This window comes from Pyxicephalus adspersus, chromosome 1 (genome assembly GCF_032062135.1).
Source record: "Pyxicephalus adspersus chromosome 1, UCB_Pads_2.0, whole genome shotgun sequence".
NCBI lineage: Eukaryota > Metazoa > Chordata > Amphibia > Anura > Pyxicephalidae > Pyxicephalus > Pyxicephalus adspersus.
Window position 1 is genome coordinate 42,503,669 of NC_092858.1, and position 20,987 is coordinate 42,524,655.

General features: G+C 38.7%; 1 protein-coding gene across 1 annotated transcript; it reads left to right on the forward strand.

The window, feature by feature from the left end:
- Positions 1–2,277: 2,277 nt before the first annotated feature.
- On the forward strand, positions 2,278–19,674 carry MMP19 (matrix metallopeptidase 19). Its single transcript, XM_072408436.1, has 9 exons — positions 2,278–2,431; positions 4,946–5,034; positions 6,286–6,416; positions 7,631–7,843; positions 8,638–8,883; positions 10,113–10,232; positions 15,821–15,985; positions 16,498–16,625; positions 18,649–19,674. Exons 1-9 carry the CDS (start codon positions 2,345–2,347, stop codon positions 18,883–18,885), a joined length of 1,416 nt encoding a protein of 471 aa, XP_072264537.1. The 5' UTR covers positions 2,278–2,344; the 3' UTR covers positions 18,886–19,674.
- The last annotated feature ends 1,313 nt before the right edge of the window (positions 19,675–20,987 follow it).

Consider the following 20,987-nt stretch of genomic DNA (forward strand, 5'->3'; position numbering starts at 1 on the left):
CAACATTTTCTATGATACATTACAAACATAAACATATATAAATAACAATATATATATATATATATATATATATATATAACTTGGTTACAATATAAACAATTTTAATAACCTAATATTCACTTAACCTCTAACACTAATAAACACCCTGATAGGTTGCAGATCCGGGAAAGCACCCCCTAGCAAAAACTAACACACCACCGAAGATTGATATTTTTGGCCCCAAGGCGCATCCCCTTGCCTCAGGTTCTGATATTAATCCTACACCAAGCTCCTCACTGTCCAACAGTTGCCACAAAACCCGTCTGTACCATGGACACCATCCCACTGCTGAGTCCTTTTACCAATATTCCATCATCAACCAGACCCTGCTTTTCCGGACCACAACCGCTCACTCTAGCTAGCCAACTACCAATGGCCCCCTCTTTCTGCCCTTTTACCTTCTCCAGACATCTTCTCTTCACCCCTAATGACCACTCCACCATAACCCACACCCTTGTCTTCCTGCCTTACCCTTATATGTCTGGTTCTAATTAGCACCCAGTCATGAGCCCCCTGTGCCTATGCTGTCTTTTTTTTTTTTTTTGTCTCTGGGCCTGCCTGGAATGCTTTTTAGGTGACCACAATGACGGTCCAGTCAGTGTCTGCCACCACATTCCTTCCCAGGACTTCTACTGAATGAAGGGGTAGCAGGCATAACTGTTACACCTCTGGAAGCTTCTGTTGCCAATTGACTGGCTGTTAAGCTTGTCCTCAGACTTCAGTAATAACTTACTAACAGAAGAAAAAGTACACAGATCAGAAAAGTCAGAATAAAGGTAGAACTTTTCATCTGAAGATGTGTTCTGATTTAAGGACAGACAACTAGAATTTTTGGAATAATAAGACTGCAAATGCTGCCTCACCTTTCTTTCAACCCGAACATAATGACATCCAATTCAGGCCAAAGAACCTCAAAACCTCAAAAACTCCAGCCAAAGTATTTTTTCAGTACTATATTGAGCGGAGAAGAGTTTGAACTTCTCCCAGGTTCTAAATGCTGTCTGTGTTCTCTGTCTTCAGGTTCAGTCTAAAACCTGTCACCTGGATGGGGAACATTACATCTGAAAGAGATTCTACAACTTCTGTGTGAACTTATATACATTTCATTTTCTGTACAATTTAAATAAATAGAAGAAGAAAAATGTAATATGTTGCAGCTTACAAGTTCTTTATTGTGGTGGCTGCATTATTCTTATTAGGTATAGAACATTACATGTTAGCAGGCAGATTTTAAAATAAAATGAACTTATCACAGACGTGCATTCAGTGGAAAGTCCCAGCATAGTTGGCTGCTGAGATTGAATGACCTGCTGTCTGCATGTGTGGGAGCTATGTCATTCTGGCCTGGCAAGTCAAGATGGCCAAAGGTCCCAAACCTGGAAAAGGACTGGGTGAAGATGTTGGCCCTGGCAAAGGAGCAAGGAGAGGTGAGCTTAGTAGGTTCAGGTAGGTACGTTTTTTTTTTTTTTGTCAGGAGAGACATCACATGTCACGTCTGCAAAGAAAAAAACAGCCCGCTCAAGATTTTTTATTTTATAAGTTTAGCAGCTTCAGAGGAGAATTGTTGCCACCGTAGGAAAGGACTGCAGAATCCTCTGCCTCTTTCATCCCCAATACATAGTGAGGATATGTATTGTAGTATATATATATATATATATATATGTATTGATATATATATATATATATATATATATATATATATATATATAAATATATGTACATTTCTGAAATTGCAGAAACTGTTTTTAGCCTGAAAACTAATGCAGCCACAATACATATAAGAAGTGCAAGCTACAATATATATCATGTTTGTTCTATATGGTATATAGTTTGTATAACACACACACGTCTCAATTAGTTCCAACTTTGACTTGCCTGGATAGGTAAGTTACCTAATTTTGATTATCCATAATTATCCTAAAATCACTTAAGATTTCAATGTTATGACTGTAGAGAAGTGGTTTTAGCAGGACGCACTCCAGATGGGTGTCTTGTACAGTGACTCATTTCAGCTTGGTTTTCTCTTATACTCATATACAAGCTGTCAGCAATTAATGACTAGAAAATAAATGAACATTTTCAATGACTACAAGCTGAGATTTTTATTAAAAAAAATAAAATCAAGCTGAGTCTACAGGCAGGGGTTAACTGCATTCCATGGTCATTTCTCAAGAGGGAAGATGCAAGTGGGAGGAGGAGAGGAGAGTTTGAGTCATACTGGAAGTGTTCATAAAGTCTTACAAGGGGAACCCACAAGACAGAGCCAAGGAACAAAGCCAGGGACACATCTGACAAGAGCCTTAGGATGCTGCTTCTTCCTCTTCTGGGGGCTTTCGCCATCTCTGTTTATGCAAAAACCTTAATAGATCCCAGCGCTGAAGAGGAGGCCATGGTGAGTGTTCCTGCTTCTTACCAAATTGTTCACATATGATGGAAAGCAGAAGTTGTAGGAGAACAGCTGCAATGTGAGCTAGACATGTACAGCACTGCGTAATGTGTTGGCGCTATATAAATCCTGTTTATTATTATTAATAATAATAATAATAATAATAATAATATTATTAAGAGACATCTGTATGTATGATTAATATTTATTAGTAAAAAGTTTTTTTTTTTAATTTGTGCAACATCATGAAAAAAATGCTGAAGGTTTTCCTTTTTTATTTCTTAAACACATTTCCTGTTTATATATTTGATTTCTCAGAATGCATCTGCATAATTTAGTTTGTTGTGATGTGATGGATTTATAATGCAACCTTTAGACTAAGAAAATCAATGGAATATTATATAAAGTGTATATAAACCCAAAATCTTTCAGTATGTGTGCACACTTTTAATAATGCAAATTCTTTTCTTAACTGTTACAAAGTTTCTGAGCTGAGATCCCGTAAATCATTTCAATTCTTGTTGCAGACTAACAGTGCTAAGCAGCAGCATAGTCAGCCTGTTGTACATGTTCTTTAAGTTGGCTGTTGGGCTGTTTTTCTGGTCCATCTCATAGGCATCCCAATGCCAAACTAGAAGGGAGCACCTAACTGACATTGTAGCTGTTTATTGCAAAGTAGTAGCATAGTGTTGTCAGTCTGAAAGAACAGTTACAGGTAGGATCTCCAGGTAAGAAATGATGCAAAAAATGATTCCTTAAAATAAGTCTATTCAGTGAGATATGATGCCAAGCATATAGAAAATATATGTAGGGTTCACATATGCTTTAAACCTTTAGTAAGTCCAAAAAAGTGATGGCTCCAGATAGAAGGTAATATTTGAGTGGTTTACTCCGATGCACCGCTTGCATTGTTGCTATTTGAATCGACTTGCATGTTAATTTTCTTGCCCTTCCTTGCATGGCATATGTCCCCCCTGGCAGTACCCAGTTCCTCATGCTTTTTTTTTTTTTTTTTTTACAAAAGTTTGCCTATTAGCCTAGGAAATGAACAGAGTTCTCACAGAAGTGTCTTCACTAGTGTTCAATGCTAAGTTTGTGTTAACTTAACGATGCTAAGTTTGTGTAAATTAACGATTGAGGACATTTCAAAGAACCCAATATGAACCCAGGCAGTTCTGATCATCTATAGACTCCACTATGGTCTAGGTTCAGTCTGTTACTCTGTTTAGTTAGAATTGCTGAACTTGCATAGCTTCACCCATGTTCATACTTGTTCATAAGTGTGTAAAAATGGCTCAACTACTGAATAAGTCAGGTGTTTTTACATTGTTTAGATACTCGTAGACCTCAAAAGAGTGGTTGACCCCAAGTTTCATAACTTATTGATCTCCAGATTTTTACTTGACACTCTTTTTACTGTCAGACATTTTATAAACATAAGAAACACATATTTTATTAAGGGACTGGATGTATTCTGGACAAAATAAAGATGTGTTGACTGGCTATAGTTGGATTCAGCTTGCATGCTTCTTGGTAGGTGACCAGTTGGCGGTTCTTCTTCTAAGGTGCATCAACTTTGTTTAAGCTGCTTTTGCATTCCCATTGACTTCCATGGAGGGAGATGCAGCTCTAACATTAAAAAAAAAAAAAAAAAATAAATAAATATATATATATATATATATATATATATATATATATGCTTACACTGACTTTCTCAGCCATGTATACCTCCTTTTTCTCTATTGGTTGACATCAAAAGGTTTTATGAAGGAATGAGAATTGTTTCATAGAGACAAAGTATATATTTGCATATCAGAATGTCCAAGGTTTTGAAAGGTGCTTCTAAACATTAATATAATTGCTTTATTTTGCATGCTTGAAATTAAATGCAATCAGTTTTAGACATTACAGTGCTTGCCAGATGGACAATAAGCAAAAACATATGTATAGTACATAATGTGACTTGTGAATCCATTGCAAACGTTATTTACCAGAAAATATTATTTACAGAAAATGGTATGTAACTGATACTTGATGGCGGTCATTACATCATTGAGCCATCTGACTGATAAATAATGGCGATCATTATATTACATTGCCATATGTTTGATAATTGATTGTGGTCATTATATTATCTCATTACCACTAGCTACTATTTATGTCAGCTAATAATGTCATCATATTTTGATCTTTGTATCTTCATAAAGTTTGTAGGAATATGATCTCTGTAGAACACCACTAAAGACAATACAAACCAATTATTTGCCATGGATGCTGGTAAAGCAGCAATAAATGACTCATCCATAGAAGGAAAGTTGTGCCTTAGGGTGCAATTAATTGTCTTCTAAGAATAAGTATTTCCTTAAAACAATCATTTAAATTGCCCAGCAATGTCTGGCTTTGTGTGGCTTTTCCTTACTTTTACTGTATATAATCCAAAGCAGCAATGAATACACTCTATTTCATGAAAATGTATTTTTATTTAACATTTAAATGTCTGATTCTTTTTTTTTTTAATAGGCATATCTCAGTCAGTTTGGATATTTACAAAAACCACTTGAAAGTGACAGTGAAGATTTCAGCCCTGAGGAGGTGCAAAAAGCTATAAAGTAAGTTGTAGTTTAGAAGCCATGCGGATGCTATGGTGTGGTTTTGGAGGTTTCGGGCACTGTCCTTGATGTTGCATTTACATGCACATAACCACATCACAAAGATATAAAAAGGCTCACAAAGTATCAATCTGCTCTAGTTTAGGAATTTCAACGACAGATCTTAATGGGATTGCCAATTGTCACTTTAGTAAGCTGCCAACAGTGATTCTTCAAGTCAAGTCTATGGGCTGCAAATTCCAGCAAGACAAGTCTGCTAGCACTTTGTTGAAAGTGCCAATAAAAAATCCATGTTTACCATATATACAATGTTTTTTAAAGTCTTCAAGTTGTTTGAAACTAGACAGTGGCAATATATGTCCCTATTGGAAGATTGTTGGTTGTTATGACAAGATCATTCTGTGGTCTCCATCCAACTTGTTGTTTCCCATTCAAAAACACAACTCCAGTATACACATAAAATCTTTAATGTGCATCTAAAACTTTAACAATCATTGGGTTTAAAATAAATCCAAAATCGATAAAACTTTAAAACAGATTATCCGTGGATGTGCATACAGATCAAATTAGTTTTATCAAGTGTTCCCATATTGGAACATATTTTTAGCGTCTGACTTTTTGGGAGGTGATTGATCCTGTGCAGTGCTTGGTTGCTAGCACAAGACCAATTACTATTTTTTGCTCTCTACTTACATACACACTCTAGATCAGCCTTTCTATTCTAATTAAACATGAGGGAACATTACAATAATTTGCAGGCCTCAGAATACAATATTTATATTATGCCCAGTTCATGGTGTGTAAGTCTGGTGGTCAATGGCATGAATGTCTCTTACATTGTTGCCCAGTGGGAAGAACACCACAGATACACATATAGGTAATTGGTGCTCATTTTACTGTCACTGGAAACAATCATTTTCATAGTTAGTGACAGAAATCTAGCGTGTGTAGGTAGCTTTAGAATGACACTAGCTCCAAATTTGTGCTTCATCTCATTCTCTCTGCTGTGCCATTCACATGCATCATCAGTGTGTTGTGCTTAGTAAATATCACAGTAGTATAAGTGGCACAGCACCGAGGCATAACTGGTTCATAGACATCGTTCCATTGCTGCAAAGCCGAAGAACAACGCCTCCTGTATGATTCTGAAATGTGAGAAATAAAAAAATATAAAAATAGGGAAATTAGTTGTGCCTGGAGTTGGACTTTAAACAAGTCTTAAAGTACATTTTTTGCTTTTATTACATGTAGAGCTTTCCAGCTTGCTTCTCAGCTGCCTGAAACAGGGTTACTGGACAGTGCCACACTGGAGAGGATGAAGCAGCCACGTTGTGGGTTAGAAGACCCATTTAACCAAGTTACTCTCCGGTATCTTCTATTAGGTAGGCTGGATCTGTGAATGTGGATTTACACTATTGTTCTGTTTAGTTTGTTGAAGTCAAACAATAAATCATGTTCAGGAGATTTAAAAAGAACAGCAAGTTCTCATATGATGTGATGTTTGAAAAAAGACGAGTGCACATCGTGTTACCCTCCTTCTCTTTTTATAGATCAAGAACTTTGAGTATCATTACATGCATTAGATGTACTGAGCTTTTTCCAGTGACAACCATATTCTTCTTTATTACAATACTGATATACTTGACAATGCTTTACAATTCAGGTAATAGTTTAATGAACATATAGAGAAGAAGGAGGCCTTCCTCCTATTTACAGTCTTTTTATTAATATTTACCAGAGAGAGAAATTTTATTAGTTTGGGATATTTTTTTATTGATGAGCTTTTAAAAGGACAATGTCAGGAAAGATTAATGGAGTCTTCTATTATTACACTCTCCATTTATAATGTTTGTTCTCTGGCTGCCACTCTGAAACATCGACTTTATTGATGTCTGAGCCACTGACCCAGAACAAGTATAGAGATAAGAAGTTCTAACACTTCTTGCATTATGAACAACCAAGCATCAAGGCATCATACTTCTCCCATGGTACAGTCACTTTAATCTGGTTGAGAAGTTCGCTTTAAGACAGAATAAAGTCCAGCCTGGCCATTATCCAAACTTTTACTACTCTAGGTCCCTAAATGGACATGAGTAAATGTAATATATTGTGTGATCTTTGTATACAGACAGCACAGGACAAGACGGAATACCCATACAACTTTCCAGTGTTATATCTAACACATAACTGCAGAATTCTGATTCTCCTTAGCTTTTCTGCTGTCCCTGGAATGTATCCAAACTTCCAATAAATAAAAACATAAGTTCAGGCTGTCCTTCCAGGGAAATCTAGGAATTATCAGCAAGTCTTTGCATTTTGTAGGGCCCAACTAAAACTCGATTACGAATAGTACATTGTGTCTTAGAAATGTAGCTGAAAACTGAATAAGGTGCAGAAGATAAATAAAAATTTAGGGTGTAAAGTTTGCCAAGATTTATTAGATATTAGAGCAGGGAAGAGTTTGATTTTGATTGAAAGATGAAAGATTAGATAGATAGATAGATAGATAGATAGATAGATAGATAGATGATAGCATTTTTCTAAACTATGGTGTCATCATGATTTTTAGTATGTCTTCTGTTTTCTTACTGAACAGGCCGATGGAGGAAGAAGAACTTGACTTACCGTATATACAATTACACACCAGACATGACAAAAGCTGAAGTGAGGGAGGCTATTCAAGCAGCTTTTAAGTACTGGAGTGATATTACCCCACTGAAATTCAGGGAGATCGACTATGGAAGAGCGGATATACGCATATCTTTCCATGAGCGGGGTGTTGGCTGTTCGCGCCCATTTGATGGTCCTGGTAGGCAATATATTTTTTAAAATAAAAACTAATGGCTTATAGCAAAATGTCTTGTTTATAAAGTATAAAAGAAACAAGCCTGTTCACTTACCACTCTGCCAGAAACAGAAATTTATGTTAGGACTAAGTGTCACCTGTAGAAAATGTTTAAACCTTAGTGGCAGTAGGTTGCTATAAATCAACACAGAATAAAAAGTGCAATTACATTTGAGAGAATAAATGCGAATTATTATTAAGTTACCTTGTATAATCCCTGTCAGGCATCAATTTGTGAAGGTGCAGTGTCTAATAGAGTATTTGGCCTTTATTTGTCAACTCATGCTTGCCATTGTTAAGCCATTGAAAGTAAAGCAGTACATTTTGTATTTTAATAATTATTAATGTCATGAACTTCACTTGGGGTGTATGTAAGGTTCTTTTTCCTTTTTATTTTACATTAAAATTTACAAAACCACCTACTGGTAGGTTGTACATATTGTGCAATGCAAAGAAAAATCAATAGCCTGTTTCTAGTCTGAACTGTCTCACTATCATTTACAACATTGTCTTGACCTTATCGTCTATGGTATTTGATGAAGGTAGATTCCCATTGGAAATGTTTTTAAATTAACAGTTCCTGGAAAAAGTAGGTCAAGGTAGATGGATCACAAAAACTATGGGGTACTTTGATTACTGGAAACCTCCTACCATTGTATTAGTGTGTTTGATAAAAGGTGTTTCCAATAAAACAGGGTGGTCTTATTGGAGTGCCACCAAACTCTCAAGGTTACTGCAGTGAATTGTTTATTTTGCAGGCAAAGTGTTGGCACATGCTGATATTCCTGAGTTGGGTACAGTGCATTTTGATGAGGATGAATACTGGACTGAAGGAACATATCTTGGTGTGAACCTTCGAATCATTGCGGCACATGAGCTGGGGCATGCCTTGGGTCTGGGTCACTCTCGTTTTACCAATGCCTTGATGGCTCCTGTCTATGCTGGTTATAAACCCAACTTCCATCTCCATAATGACGATGTGAAGGGGATGCAAGCTTTGTATGGTAAGAATTTCCTAAATCACAAATGCAACATTAAATCCAAGTCAATAAATATGTGCTTTTTTGATCAGAAAATAATAGAAAAAAAAATAAAAAAAGAATAAAACTAGGTTGGCTCTACAATACAAATGCCCAGGAATTTTGTAGCAAGCACAAGATGTGTATTAACATTACATTCAAGGCCGATATATTACGTTTCAGTCCATTGCTGGTTTTCAACCTGGGAAGCTCAACTCTAAGACGAGTGAGGTAAGGAGGATTCTCCAACTGCAACATAAACAGAAATACATGTTCTTTAGTAAAGTAAAGGATAGAAACCTGGTCAAGGGTTTAGTTTTGCCAGTGTCCCTAGTGCAGGTTTTCTATTGACTTTCTCTCTGATGAAGTCACTGTAAGCAGAACAGAAAGTCCCGAACATCAATGAAAACCTGACATAAAATCCAATACTTCTTCTCTGCATTCAAAACAGAACTATAAAAAGCCTAACATACATTTTTTCCCCCCTACAACATTACCATTGTATCCATAACCCACGTATTAATCTTCCTTGGTAACCTAACCCACATTCTAATCCTCATTGTCTACTTTTCCTTAAGTAAAATTCAACTCTAGTAGCTAACTGACCCCATCTCTGCCAAAGATTTCTTTCCTATGCCAGCATGTTCATTCTAGTTTTAGAAAATATGGCTTGAACCCCAAACTAAAAAATACATTGACTTTAATTGTAGGGAGCTATGGATAGAATGTGGGTGGATTAGAACCTATTTTTAGGCTTGTTTTGCTGTTCCATTACTGCCTATTCTAGTAGGGAGAAAGTAGAAGATGCTCAGCAAGAATTCAGACAGTAAGACCCAACTAAACTAAACTAAAGTGTTGTTACTGTTCTCTGTGTCCCTGTTAATGTGTATTTGTGACCAACCTATGCACCATGGATTTATAGCATATGTATGTAAAATATTGCAATGCAGTAACTATCTCTGGTTCTACCACTCTACTACACTTGTGCTATCCAGTTGATTACACTGTCCTCAGCATTCTTATCTATTCTAAAAAACATGCCCGCAAGCTTTCCATTCTCCTTTCCCCCCTGACACCTTTCAGCATATTTTCTTGAGGTGACTTCCCCTTTTCTGGTGTCCCAGGACCACTTAATGTTTCTTTATTTATTTTGAAGGATTGCATCACCTACTTTACCTTTGATAGAAGATTTACAGCTGTTTATTTTTCTCAAGGTATAAATGAAAAATATGAAGAAGAGAGAAAGCCAGTTACAACAACAGTACCGGCTGTTCCAACCCCTACAAGCCCATATCCTGATCCATGCCATGATAACCTTGATGCTATAATATTAGGTAAGTGGCCAACACTACTCAGTTTGAGAGATCATTTTCAACAAACGTCACCAGACAAACGTCACCTAAAATCAATGAGCATTTTTTTCAGACTAAAGTTTTTTGTTGCCCGTATACTTTTTCCATCTCAAATTTAGGGAAAATTGTTGTCATACTTACCCGTAGTTTTCCTTTCCTGGGAACTCCTCCTGACGACATACACATGGCGTACACATGGGTAATCCCGCCCACATTACCCCTCCCAGGACCACCTTTTCCCCAATAAATTACCCCCTTCTACTTACCTCCCTGTTCCGTCTTAAGTCTTGTGACAGGACCAGAGAGGGTGGGTAACTACGCCGTCAGGAGGAGTTCCCAGGAAAGGAAAATTACGGGTAAGTATGACAACAATTTTCCCTATTCCTGGTCCTCCTCCTGACAGCATACACATGGTATGTAGCAAGCAACCCTGAGGGAGGGCAAAGACAACTTAAAACACGTCATTGCTTCAAATTAAAAAATATTTATTTCAGCGCTGCACGTAACACTGAGGCTCCGAACTCAGAATCTGTGTTTGGTTAAACATTCAGTCTGTAATGTTTGATGAAGGTGTTGGGAGTCTTCTAACTTGCTGCTTTACAGTCTCTGTGGAAACCTTTGCATAGGATGAAGTCCTCATTGAGTGGGCTCTCACTTCCTGTGAGGGAGACAACCCCATAAGGGAATGGGCATATTTAATTGTCTTTACGATCCAAAATGAGATGATACTTGCTGGGGCTGCTTGACCCCTCTTTGGTCCACTAGGAAACACAAACATGTTGTTCATCTTTCCAAAACCTTTGGTTCTTTGAACATATGTGGTGATTACCTGGACCATGTCCAATTTACTTGAGTCATCCTTTTCAGCCATTTCTTCATTCATTTGGTTCCCAGTTTATGTGGAAAGCTGAAGACACCTTTGGAAGAAACTTTGGTGAAGGCCACAAATACAACCCTTCTGATGGGACGGAATAATAAGGCTCTCTAGTTGTGAGAGATTGCAATTCTGATACCCTGGGGGCGGATGTAATAGCCGTCAGGAACTCCGCTTTCCATGTCAGTTTTTCTATTGAACAAACTTTATTTGAATGGAAGGGAGAGAATAAATGGGCTTTAAATACTAAGCATAAGTCCCAAGATGGGAATAAAGGCCTTGCTGGCAGCCTGATTTTTACTGCCGCCTTTAGGAACTGTTGGATCAGTGCATTTTCTGCCCACTTTGTCAAAGTTAGGGCTGATAGGGCAGACACCTGTACCTTAATAGTATTATAGCTAAGACATTTCTCTAGCGCAGACTGCAAGAACTCCAGTATTTGAGCTACTGTTGGTTCTGTGATAGAGAAACGTTTTTCATGAGACATTATTAGGAATCTTTTCCATATTTTGAAGTAGGTTTTGTTGGCTGTCGATTTCCTTGCCTTTAAGAGAGTGTCTGCTACTTTCTCAGACGCACTTGCCTCTAAATTCCTCCTCCTTTCAATAGGCATTTAGTTTCCAATGTGGAGGCTGAGGTTTGACCCAAGCCCCTTGCACCAGCAAATCCCTCTGATCTGGTAGAGGCCAATGGGAAGACATCAACATCTGAGTCATTAGGGAGAACCAGGGCCTTCACGGTCCAATATGGTAGTATAACTATTGCCAGGTTCGCTTCTCAATGGAATTGGTGGAAACACATACAGGTGGGGAAAGTTCCATCTGATGGAGAATGCGTCTTGAGCCCATGCATGTTTACATTGGAACCTCGTACAGAATCTTATTATTATTATTATTATTAATAATAATAAACAGGATTTATATAGCACCAACATATTACGCAGCGCTGTACATTAAATAGGGATTGCAAATGACAGACTAATACAGACAGTGATACAGGAGGAGAGGACCCTGCCCCGAAGAGCTTACAATCTAGTAGGTGGGGGAGTTTCACACACAATAGGATGGGGAATCTTGGAAGCTGAGCGTTGTTGGGTGATGCCATCAAGTCTCTTTTTGGTGTTCCTCACTGTAAGAAAATTAGGAGTGGGTATTTGGGGCATATGGACCATTCTTTTAGATCTGGAAATTACCTGCTCTCAGCGCTAGCTAATTGTATCTGTTTACCTGGAAGGTATATTGCTGTCAGATCTAAATGTCGTTCTGCCCAACCAAAGATCAAAGATCTGCAGTTATCTGCAAAAGTCATCGGCTTCTTGTTTCTCCTTGTTTTGCAATGTAAGCCACTGTGGTCTTGTTGTCTGACATAATCTTCACCCTTTTGTGCTCTATGTAAGTAGGGATTGTTTTTAGAGCCTGCCAGTTCCATCAAACTGGATTTGCCCTTCATGGGTGATGACCACTGGCCCTGAGCCCTTTGTCCGTCGCAATGGACCCCCAACCTGCTAGACTTGCATCCGTCGTAATGATTGTCCAACCTTCCTTTACCAGGGACACCCGTTTTGATAGATTCTGCACCGATGCCCACCATAACAGTCTCTTCCGTACTGAAGCTGAAAGGGCAATGACCTGTTCCATGGACTCTCGGTTCCACTGACTGAGAAAGCAAACTTGCAGAGTTCTCATTGGCCCATGGTACGACCGCTATACATGCTGCCATGAATCCTAACATTTTCATGCAACCTCTTACCTTTATTCTTGGAGTTCTGCAAAATAGAAGTGCCCTATTTGTTAGGTGCTCGATCTTCTGGAAGTCAGGAGTCAGGAAGAGATTTTTGTATTGATCTTCACACCCAGATTTTCCATCACCCGAGTGGGAACTAGCTCTTCTGGTAATTTACTAGCCATCCAAAACGAGCCAGAGTTTCCAACACAAACTATCTGTTCTTCTTGAGCTGATCCTTGGATTTTGCTAGCACTAGTATGTCGCCCAAATAATGGTATAAGCATACTACCTGAAGCCTCAGATAAGCTGCCAGAGCCACAAACACTTTGGAAAATGTTCTCGGGGCCATAGCCAGGCCGAAAGGCAGACATCTGAATTGGTAGTGAAAACTCCTATGCTGAACCTCAAATATTTTTGATGTTTTTGAGCGATGGAATATGTAGGTATGCATTTTCCAGATCGATCAAAATCATCCAGTTGTTCTGATGTATGACCGACAGGATAGTCTGCAATGATTCCATCCGAAATGACTTCACCTCCAGACATGTATTCAGGTTTCTCACATCCATTACTGGACGAAAATCCCCCAAGGCTTTCTGCACTAAAAATAGCCTGGAATAAAATCCTTTCCCCTGCTCTTGTGGTGGAACAGGTACTATTGCTTGAAATTTTGCCAGTTATTGCACATACGCAATTATGGTTTTTATTTCTGACACTTTCGTTGGGAGCAATGTCCTTCTGAAACTTGTTTGTGGGGGTATCTGGTATCTCTTGGATACTACTGACATTACCCAGGCATCTGCGATTCTTTGTTTCTATTCTCCCGCAAATTTTAAACGACGGGCACCAACCTCCAGTGCCTGGGTATATCCATATTCAGAATTGTTTGCTTGGCTGGCTGTGCAACACCTGTTCTGGCTGGCCTCCGAAAGGACGACTGAGTTCCCTGCTATTGCTGCTGTGCGTATTCCTGGGACCGTGTTCCCCTGAAACCTCACCAACTTTCTTTGGATCCCGATCTCCCGCCAGTTACCCTCTGGATTTCTTCTTCCAGTGAGTTTCAAAAGAGCAACTTCCCCTCAAAGGGTATAGAACATGAAGATTGTTTCGACACCGGGTCGGCTACCCAATGTCTCAACCAAAGAGCCCTTCTTGCCATCACAGAAAAAGCCATTATCTTTGCTGACAATCTGACCAGATCCAGTGATGCTTCCGCCAGAAAATCCACTGTTAGTCTTAATTTTCTCTAAACAGATACTAGTTGACAAATCTTTTGCTTCACCTTCTATGGTGCCCCTAGACCTTTGCACTCAAGCCAATAAGGCTCTTGACACGGAGGTAAGTGCCACCTCAGGATGGCTAGCTAATCCCGCAGCAGCATAAATCCTCTTGAGATCCCCTTCCATCTTTCTGTCCACAGGGTCTCTAAAGGTTACCGAATTTTCCATAGGGAGCACCACATCCCTGACCAGGCAGTGCAACGGCGCGTCCACAGCTGGATTAACATCAGAAGCCGCTGATTCCTTTTAGCTCATAGAATACAATTTTGTGAATCTGTTCATAAGGGAGCATTTCTTATCAGGTTTTGCCCACTCCTTTGTAAGAAGGTTACAACTTCCTTTTTTAGTGATGGAAAATATCTTTTTCTCTTTGGAGGGGATGGAGATTCCCCCTCCCACTGAATAGCTTCCCTTATAGCAAGTACAAACGAGTTGATTAATGAAAAGTCAAATGAAAAAGAATTTTCTTCCTCTAACTCAGCATCTGATATATCCGAGCCTTGTCCTCTGTCTCTCTGTCTGGACATGCCTCTTTAAGGCATATTGCACACACCAATTTAGAAGGCAGGGCTTTAGCCCCACATGCCCAACAGGATCCATTGCCATCATGTGACCGGTTCCCAGAATGGGAAGATGATCTTTCTCTAATCGCTCTATTTAAGGGGGAGCTCATTCCTGCCCCAAGTCCCCGTTTAGAGGAATATCTGGTAGAAGAGGCCCCAGTCCTTGTCTTTTTGAGGCATTTCCTGCAAAGGCTTTCCTAGAGCGCTACTGCGCATGCGCCGCAACCAGGAAGCCTGTGGATGAGAGCTGCATTCTCCATTGGAGGAACGCAGCTCCCTGAGAACAGAGAAGACCCGGGGAAAGAAGAAAGAAGAAGCCACCACACCAGCATAAGATGGTCCTGGAGCAGGACGGAAATAGAACAGAGAGGTAAGTGGAAGGGGTTTTTTTTTGGGGGGGGGGAAGGTGGTCCTGGAAAGGAGTAATGTGGGTAGGATTGCACATGTGTACACCATGTGTACGCCGTCAGGAGGAGGACCAGGAAAAATAATTATGTTCAATACACTCGTACCTGGAAGTGGATCCAAAACTCCACTTGACCAGTAAAGCTTGTCAAGGTTTTAAGAAAGTCTTTCTAGAGCAATGTTTCTAAACCATGAAACCCTGGGGTTCCTTCATAGGTTGATATGAGTTCCCGGAGCACAGAGCAGTAAAGAATTGATTGCCTCACCTACACTGTCCAACACTGCAAGATTCTTTATTCCAACCACCAATCTAGAAGGTCACTTGTACAATGACTACTAAACTTAGAGGAAACCACAATATATACTGATATATACCTGCATTTCTGTCATGCGGATATCATTCAAGAATAATAAAGAATATTTATATATTTATTTGCCATGGGTTTGAAATATTTCCATAGGAAAGCAACATTTCTTGGGCTAGATTCCAAGCAACCAGCCACTTGTTCACTTGATTTGACTGGGCGGTAGTTACCATTCATTTTCTTTAAGGCTGTCATGGATAGGAACTACTTGTAGCATTTTTCCCAGAGGCAGTGGTTTACTGGCAAGACAAGGCGGTAAATGCACAGCAACCTTGGTGTCAGTCCAAACATAGCTGAATGCTGAATTAAAAAAAAAAAGTTTATCTCAACTGATTATGTGATCCTTCCATTCCTACAGGACCCTATGGAAAAACCTATGCTTTTAAAGGAGATTATGTATGGACAATCACAGACTATGGCATCGGTCCTCTAACCAGGATCCAGTCCCTGTGGAAGGGACTTCCAGGAAATCTGGATGCCGCTGTGCATTCCAAACGTACCAAGCGCACATATTTCTTTAAAGGTGAGTTGTAAATGCTGCAGCTAATACCCTTGGTATTGGTTTCTCTTGATATCATAAAATGTATGTAATGCCTAAACCTTTTTGCTTAGATTTAGATAGACTAGAAAATGGTTAAAAAACCCATCAAGTTGTTTTTTGGAGTCTGCACAGAGTTGAGCAGATTTTCCTTCATCTCCTGTTGTATGATGCAATAGTGAAATTAGAGGAAATCTCTCCATAGTAAATGGAGTTCATAATTAGGAGAGGTGTAATGGGAACAGATGTCCACATTGGAATTTTTTCTCTCAGTTTTCTTGCTCTGATAACAACTCAAAATGTTTAGATTTCCACTCACATTTTTTCTGTATCTTTAATAGAGATACAGATTAATAGATAACAGAGGAACAAATATCTCTCAAGCAGGGATACAGACAGCAATAAAAACTTGACAACGCTTTGTTTTTTTCTTTGTAAATAGGTGACTAGTTTAGTTTGTCAAGACCTAACACTTGGTTGCATAATCTCTTTTTCAGGTGACAAATTATGGAGATACACTGATTTTAAACTGAACTATGGATACCCCAAAGTATTAACACGAGTCCCCCCGAATATTGGTGCAGCCTTATACTGGGAAGAAAACCAGAAGATATTCCTGTTTAAGGTAAACTATAATTCCAAGCAAGTCAAAGGAATTCAGTTCATGATTTTTGTTCAAGAATTATCATTAACATTTCACAGATGAGTGCCTAATACCCCATTCAGGAATACCCCAAATTTGCCCTAACTGCTGCAAGTTGTTCTCATCTCTGCCCCCCTGCTAATATAGTAGCTGGCCAGTACTTCTACGTCTCAGAAACTGCCGCATGTCCGGAATTATGAAGCTAAGCAGACGTCTAAGTTAATAGTTTATCATGTCTTCAAAATGTTTATCATTAGTAATAACAAGGATTGTGAGAGTATTATCTGCTCAGGATGAATGTGGCTCACTGCCAGCTACATATGAATGAGCTGGAATAATATGTTATAGTCTCTTCGGAAAAATAAACATCCCATTTCACCACATGGCTTATTACCTATAAAAGCAGAAACAGATGATACATACATGAGGAAGATAGTACAGTGTAACATCAGGAAAGTTCAGTCAAACTTGCTTTACACATTATGGTACTGTTCCGCAGTAAATGTGTGCTGTCTAGAGATATGAGTAAGTGATCTGATCATAAGGATAGTTCAGTAAGAAAAGGTATGACTCTACAATACACACATTTTTTTTCCTTATGAACAATTAATTTATCATTATTTATGCTTTTTTTTCTTTTTGTGTGGTGGGGTGGATTTCTTGACACAGGTTCAGTTCACCTTACAGCTAAGGTCAATTCATACTTTCTACCTGTTTTACCAATAACTTAAGAGGAAGTAAACCCACAAACGACCCAAAACAAAAAAGATATACTTACCATCAATCCCGCAGAGCGGTTGATCAGTCTGGAGGTTTCTTTCATCGGGTTCTGTATCGTCCCAGCATTTGTCTGCGGGCCAGCATGCTAGGTGCCGCTATCTTTTCTCTGTTCTTCCGGGTTCTTCTTCCTATGTCACCTGACGCGAGATCGGGTGACTGCGCATTACTCACTGCGCTTGCGTGAGATCTGTGTTTTCTTTAATTCTCTGAATTAAAAGGGCGGTGCTGCTTAAAAAAAATAGGGTGTTGGACTTAAAAAAAACACAAACAAACAGAATTTTTACCTTACATAAAAGGGTTGTCTACCCTTTTAAGTAAAGTGAAAATTCTGAGTTTAGAAGTGTCTGATATAAAAATCTTTACTTAGAGTAGAGTACACGAAGTATACTTTACTTAGAGTTTATCCTTTCCATAAATAGCACTTCATTCACTTGCAGTATGGCTTTAAACTTTGACTACTCCAGGGACTTTATTTATAAATTATTCTGTTATTTCGTCTGAAATTCGAAGTTTGAGAAGTGTTCGAATATCTTGCTTCTGTGGCCACTTGTCAAAGTGCACATCTGTCACAATAGGAAAGATGCTATATAAGTATAAATGAAAATTATGGACGAATTTGGAGTGAATTGACAGGGAAATAATCCATACATACCCCCTCAAGAGTCAGTTCTGTAGTGCAGCTTCCTGTCGTCCCGCCATAGCTTTTTTTTTTCTAGGAGAGTCTAATTCCCTGGTGTTTCCTATTGTGTATTGGTCTGCTTCCATTACCTCTTGGGTAGCCATGGGTAGTTTGCAGTATGGCAGTACAAGAGATCTCTGCTTTTCTGCTAGCACTTCTAGAACACACTGTAATACTGTTACAGGAAGTGATAACCACTGACAAGTGATGCAAGCTGGGAGGCAACAGCACTGCCACTGACCAGCAATGCAACAGGAGTGAGGGGGTGACAGCACAGTTGCTGACCAGCAATGCAATGGAGGGAAGACGGTTTGACAGCACTGATGATGGCAGCTTCCAGCAGCAGTCTCAGGGCTTTTAGTTGTCTGCACACAGGAAGGGTTCACAGGTAAATACCATGCTCATAATACAATAAATGCACATATCATTTTATAGGATAATATACTTTAAGAAGATCTTTAGGATATTTTAAAAAATACTTTTTGAAGTAACTTTTTTTTAATTTATAAGAACAAAAGAAAACTTATAGTGATTTTATTTTTTCAGGGTGATGATTACTGGCAATGGGATGAGCTGGCCTGGAGCGCCTTACAACCCAAGAAAATTTCCAGTCTGTTTACTGGAATCCCTGGAAAAGTAGATGCAGCTCTTACCTGGAAAAACGGCAAGATCTATTTTTTTAAAGGAGACAAGTATTGGCGGGTAAACAAGCAGTTACGTATGGATCGTGGATACCCGCTGAGCAAAGCAGAGCGATGGATGCAGTGCATTCACCTAGACTAATGACATTTTCTATACCAGAGCACATCTATACCAGACTGAACATCTACTACCTTCCATTGACTGATTACTGCTATGATCTGGGGGGTGCTCACCTATCAGGAACAACATTCAGCAGCCCTACTGCCATTATTTATTACTAATATCCTTGGATGGAAGACAGTGAAAGATTCACATAATTTATTTCTTGTGTATCACTGCTGTTTAACCATGTGAACTCCATGTCAAAAAGCAAAACTTCAAGTGCCATTCATTGAAAGCTTGGACATTTTTATATTCCAGAATTTGAATTCTGACCTACACACCTACAGATATTTCCACCCAAACAGCACCACCTATGGATGAATATTTGTACTGCACCATGCAACCAAAAACTTAATCTTCATCTTTTGTAATGATCCAACTTTATAGAATGGTAAAAAAATAACGGTCTTCTCCTTTTGCTTATGAAATATTGTTTCCAACAGTTCTCATGTTCACTGTATTGTTGTTAAAGTAAAAATCTCTTTGTATTTCTTAGATGTGCTTTGATAATCAATCTTTTTAATCAGGCATCAAAAATATGATCTTTATATACTTTAGCACTTAGCCTTTATCCAGAGTATATCTATGATTATTTAATGAAGTAACCTAGATAAGTTATATCTAAATTCATCTTCACATCCAATACTTTTGGACTGCATTCTGTTGTTAAATAAAATTCATCAACCTGCTATGAAGGCTCTGCGGTGCCACCTGCTGGCAGGTGATGAGATTTAGGTCCAAACAATAAAACTAAAAAATGTTTGATAACTTTGTGTTGTCTGTGTATAACAAAATAGGGTAATAATGCAATGGTATGTTTCATAAATATTTGAGTATAATTTTTTTTGTGCAAGAAAAACCTATTTTCCTTATCCTTTTTGGACAGTGAACAACCCTCAAAAAAAATTCAAAATATTTAATTACATAGGGCTCTATCTATAAATAATAATAATAATAATAATAATAATAATTCCCTTATCAGTTCGCTGCTAAAATTCGATACTGTAACAGCTGTGCACTTTTGATGATTGGCCACTAGATGGCAGAATGAGTAGCTGTTTTAATAGGAGACCTGTAGAAATATAGGAATATAGAATTCACTACCAGCAAATTTTCAGAGAATTCGGCTGGGGGAATAAGAGCCCATAGCAGTATAAATATCATCAGGAAAAAATAGGAACATTTGGTGTGGCAAATACAACTTTAACATAGTTTCATTGTAGGGACTGTTTTCAAGATGTTAAAAAAGTGAACCTAGTAATTTAAAATTTTCATCTGTCTTCATCATGCTGAATGTGTTGGGCTGCCAGGTCTGGGCAGATATAATTCATCACAAATAAACTTGCAGTCCATGCCTCATGCCAGGTGTCATATAGCTACCTGCTCCCCACATCTGCGATCACAGTATCTGCCAGGGGAAGTCTTCCAGGATCAGTTACCTCTGTGGTTCTAGGATTATGTGATAGTATGGGATTCCTTTGCAGTGTTGGCATTCTATCACTGCAGCAGCAAAGCACACTTTACAAACTTGATTTTTGAATACTCTTATCTAGGAGAGAAAATGCAAATACACAAGAGATAATCCATCAAATAGCCCCAAACAGAACTTTGCTGCTTAAAGGGAAAAGTATTACCAAAGTTCCCCCTGCAGCTCAGTGAATCCACTTCTGGTCAAGTCAGTTTAGACACTTCAAGTACTTATTTGTAATGGATTCTGCTAGGATATCTTCATACTGATTATGTAGGTACTGTTGGGGAAGAGATATATCCACTGCAGAAATCAGGGATCTGTAACACCGGGTCAGGTATTTTTTTTCAGCCATCATCTCTGGACAAAAGGTAAGCTATGCAGGATGCTATGATTAGCGAACAAGCATTTCTCAACATAATTGAAAACATTCCTCTATAGTCTGACGCTGCTGCATGACCTCAGTGTTAGCACAATGGGCCATCTAATGGAGGATCAGAAAACAAAGAGAATAGCAAATTCATTATCAGGCACTCCAAACCCTTCTAATGTTGTAACATCACTGTAAGATGCAAAGCCAATGCACTGTCTAGGTGTGTGTGTGCCCAGCCTT

Coding starts and splice junctions, on each gene's coding strand:
- MMP19 (XM_072408436.1), top strand. CDS start 2,345: ATGCTGCTTCTTCCTCTTCTGGGGGCTTTCGCCATCTCTGTTTATGCA. Junction 2,432..4,945: donor GCGCTGAAGAGGAGGCCATG/GTGAGTGTTCCT, acceptor TTTTTTTAATAG/GCATATCTCAGTCAGTTTGG. Junction 5,035..6,285: donor GAGGTGCAAAAAGCTATAAA/GTAAGTTGTAGT, acceptor TATTACATGTAG/AGCTTTCCAGCTTGCTTCTC.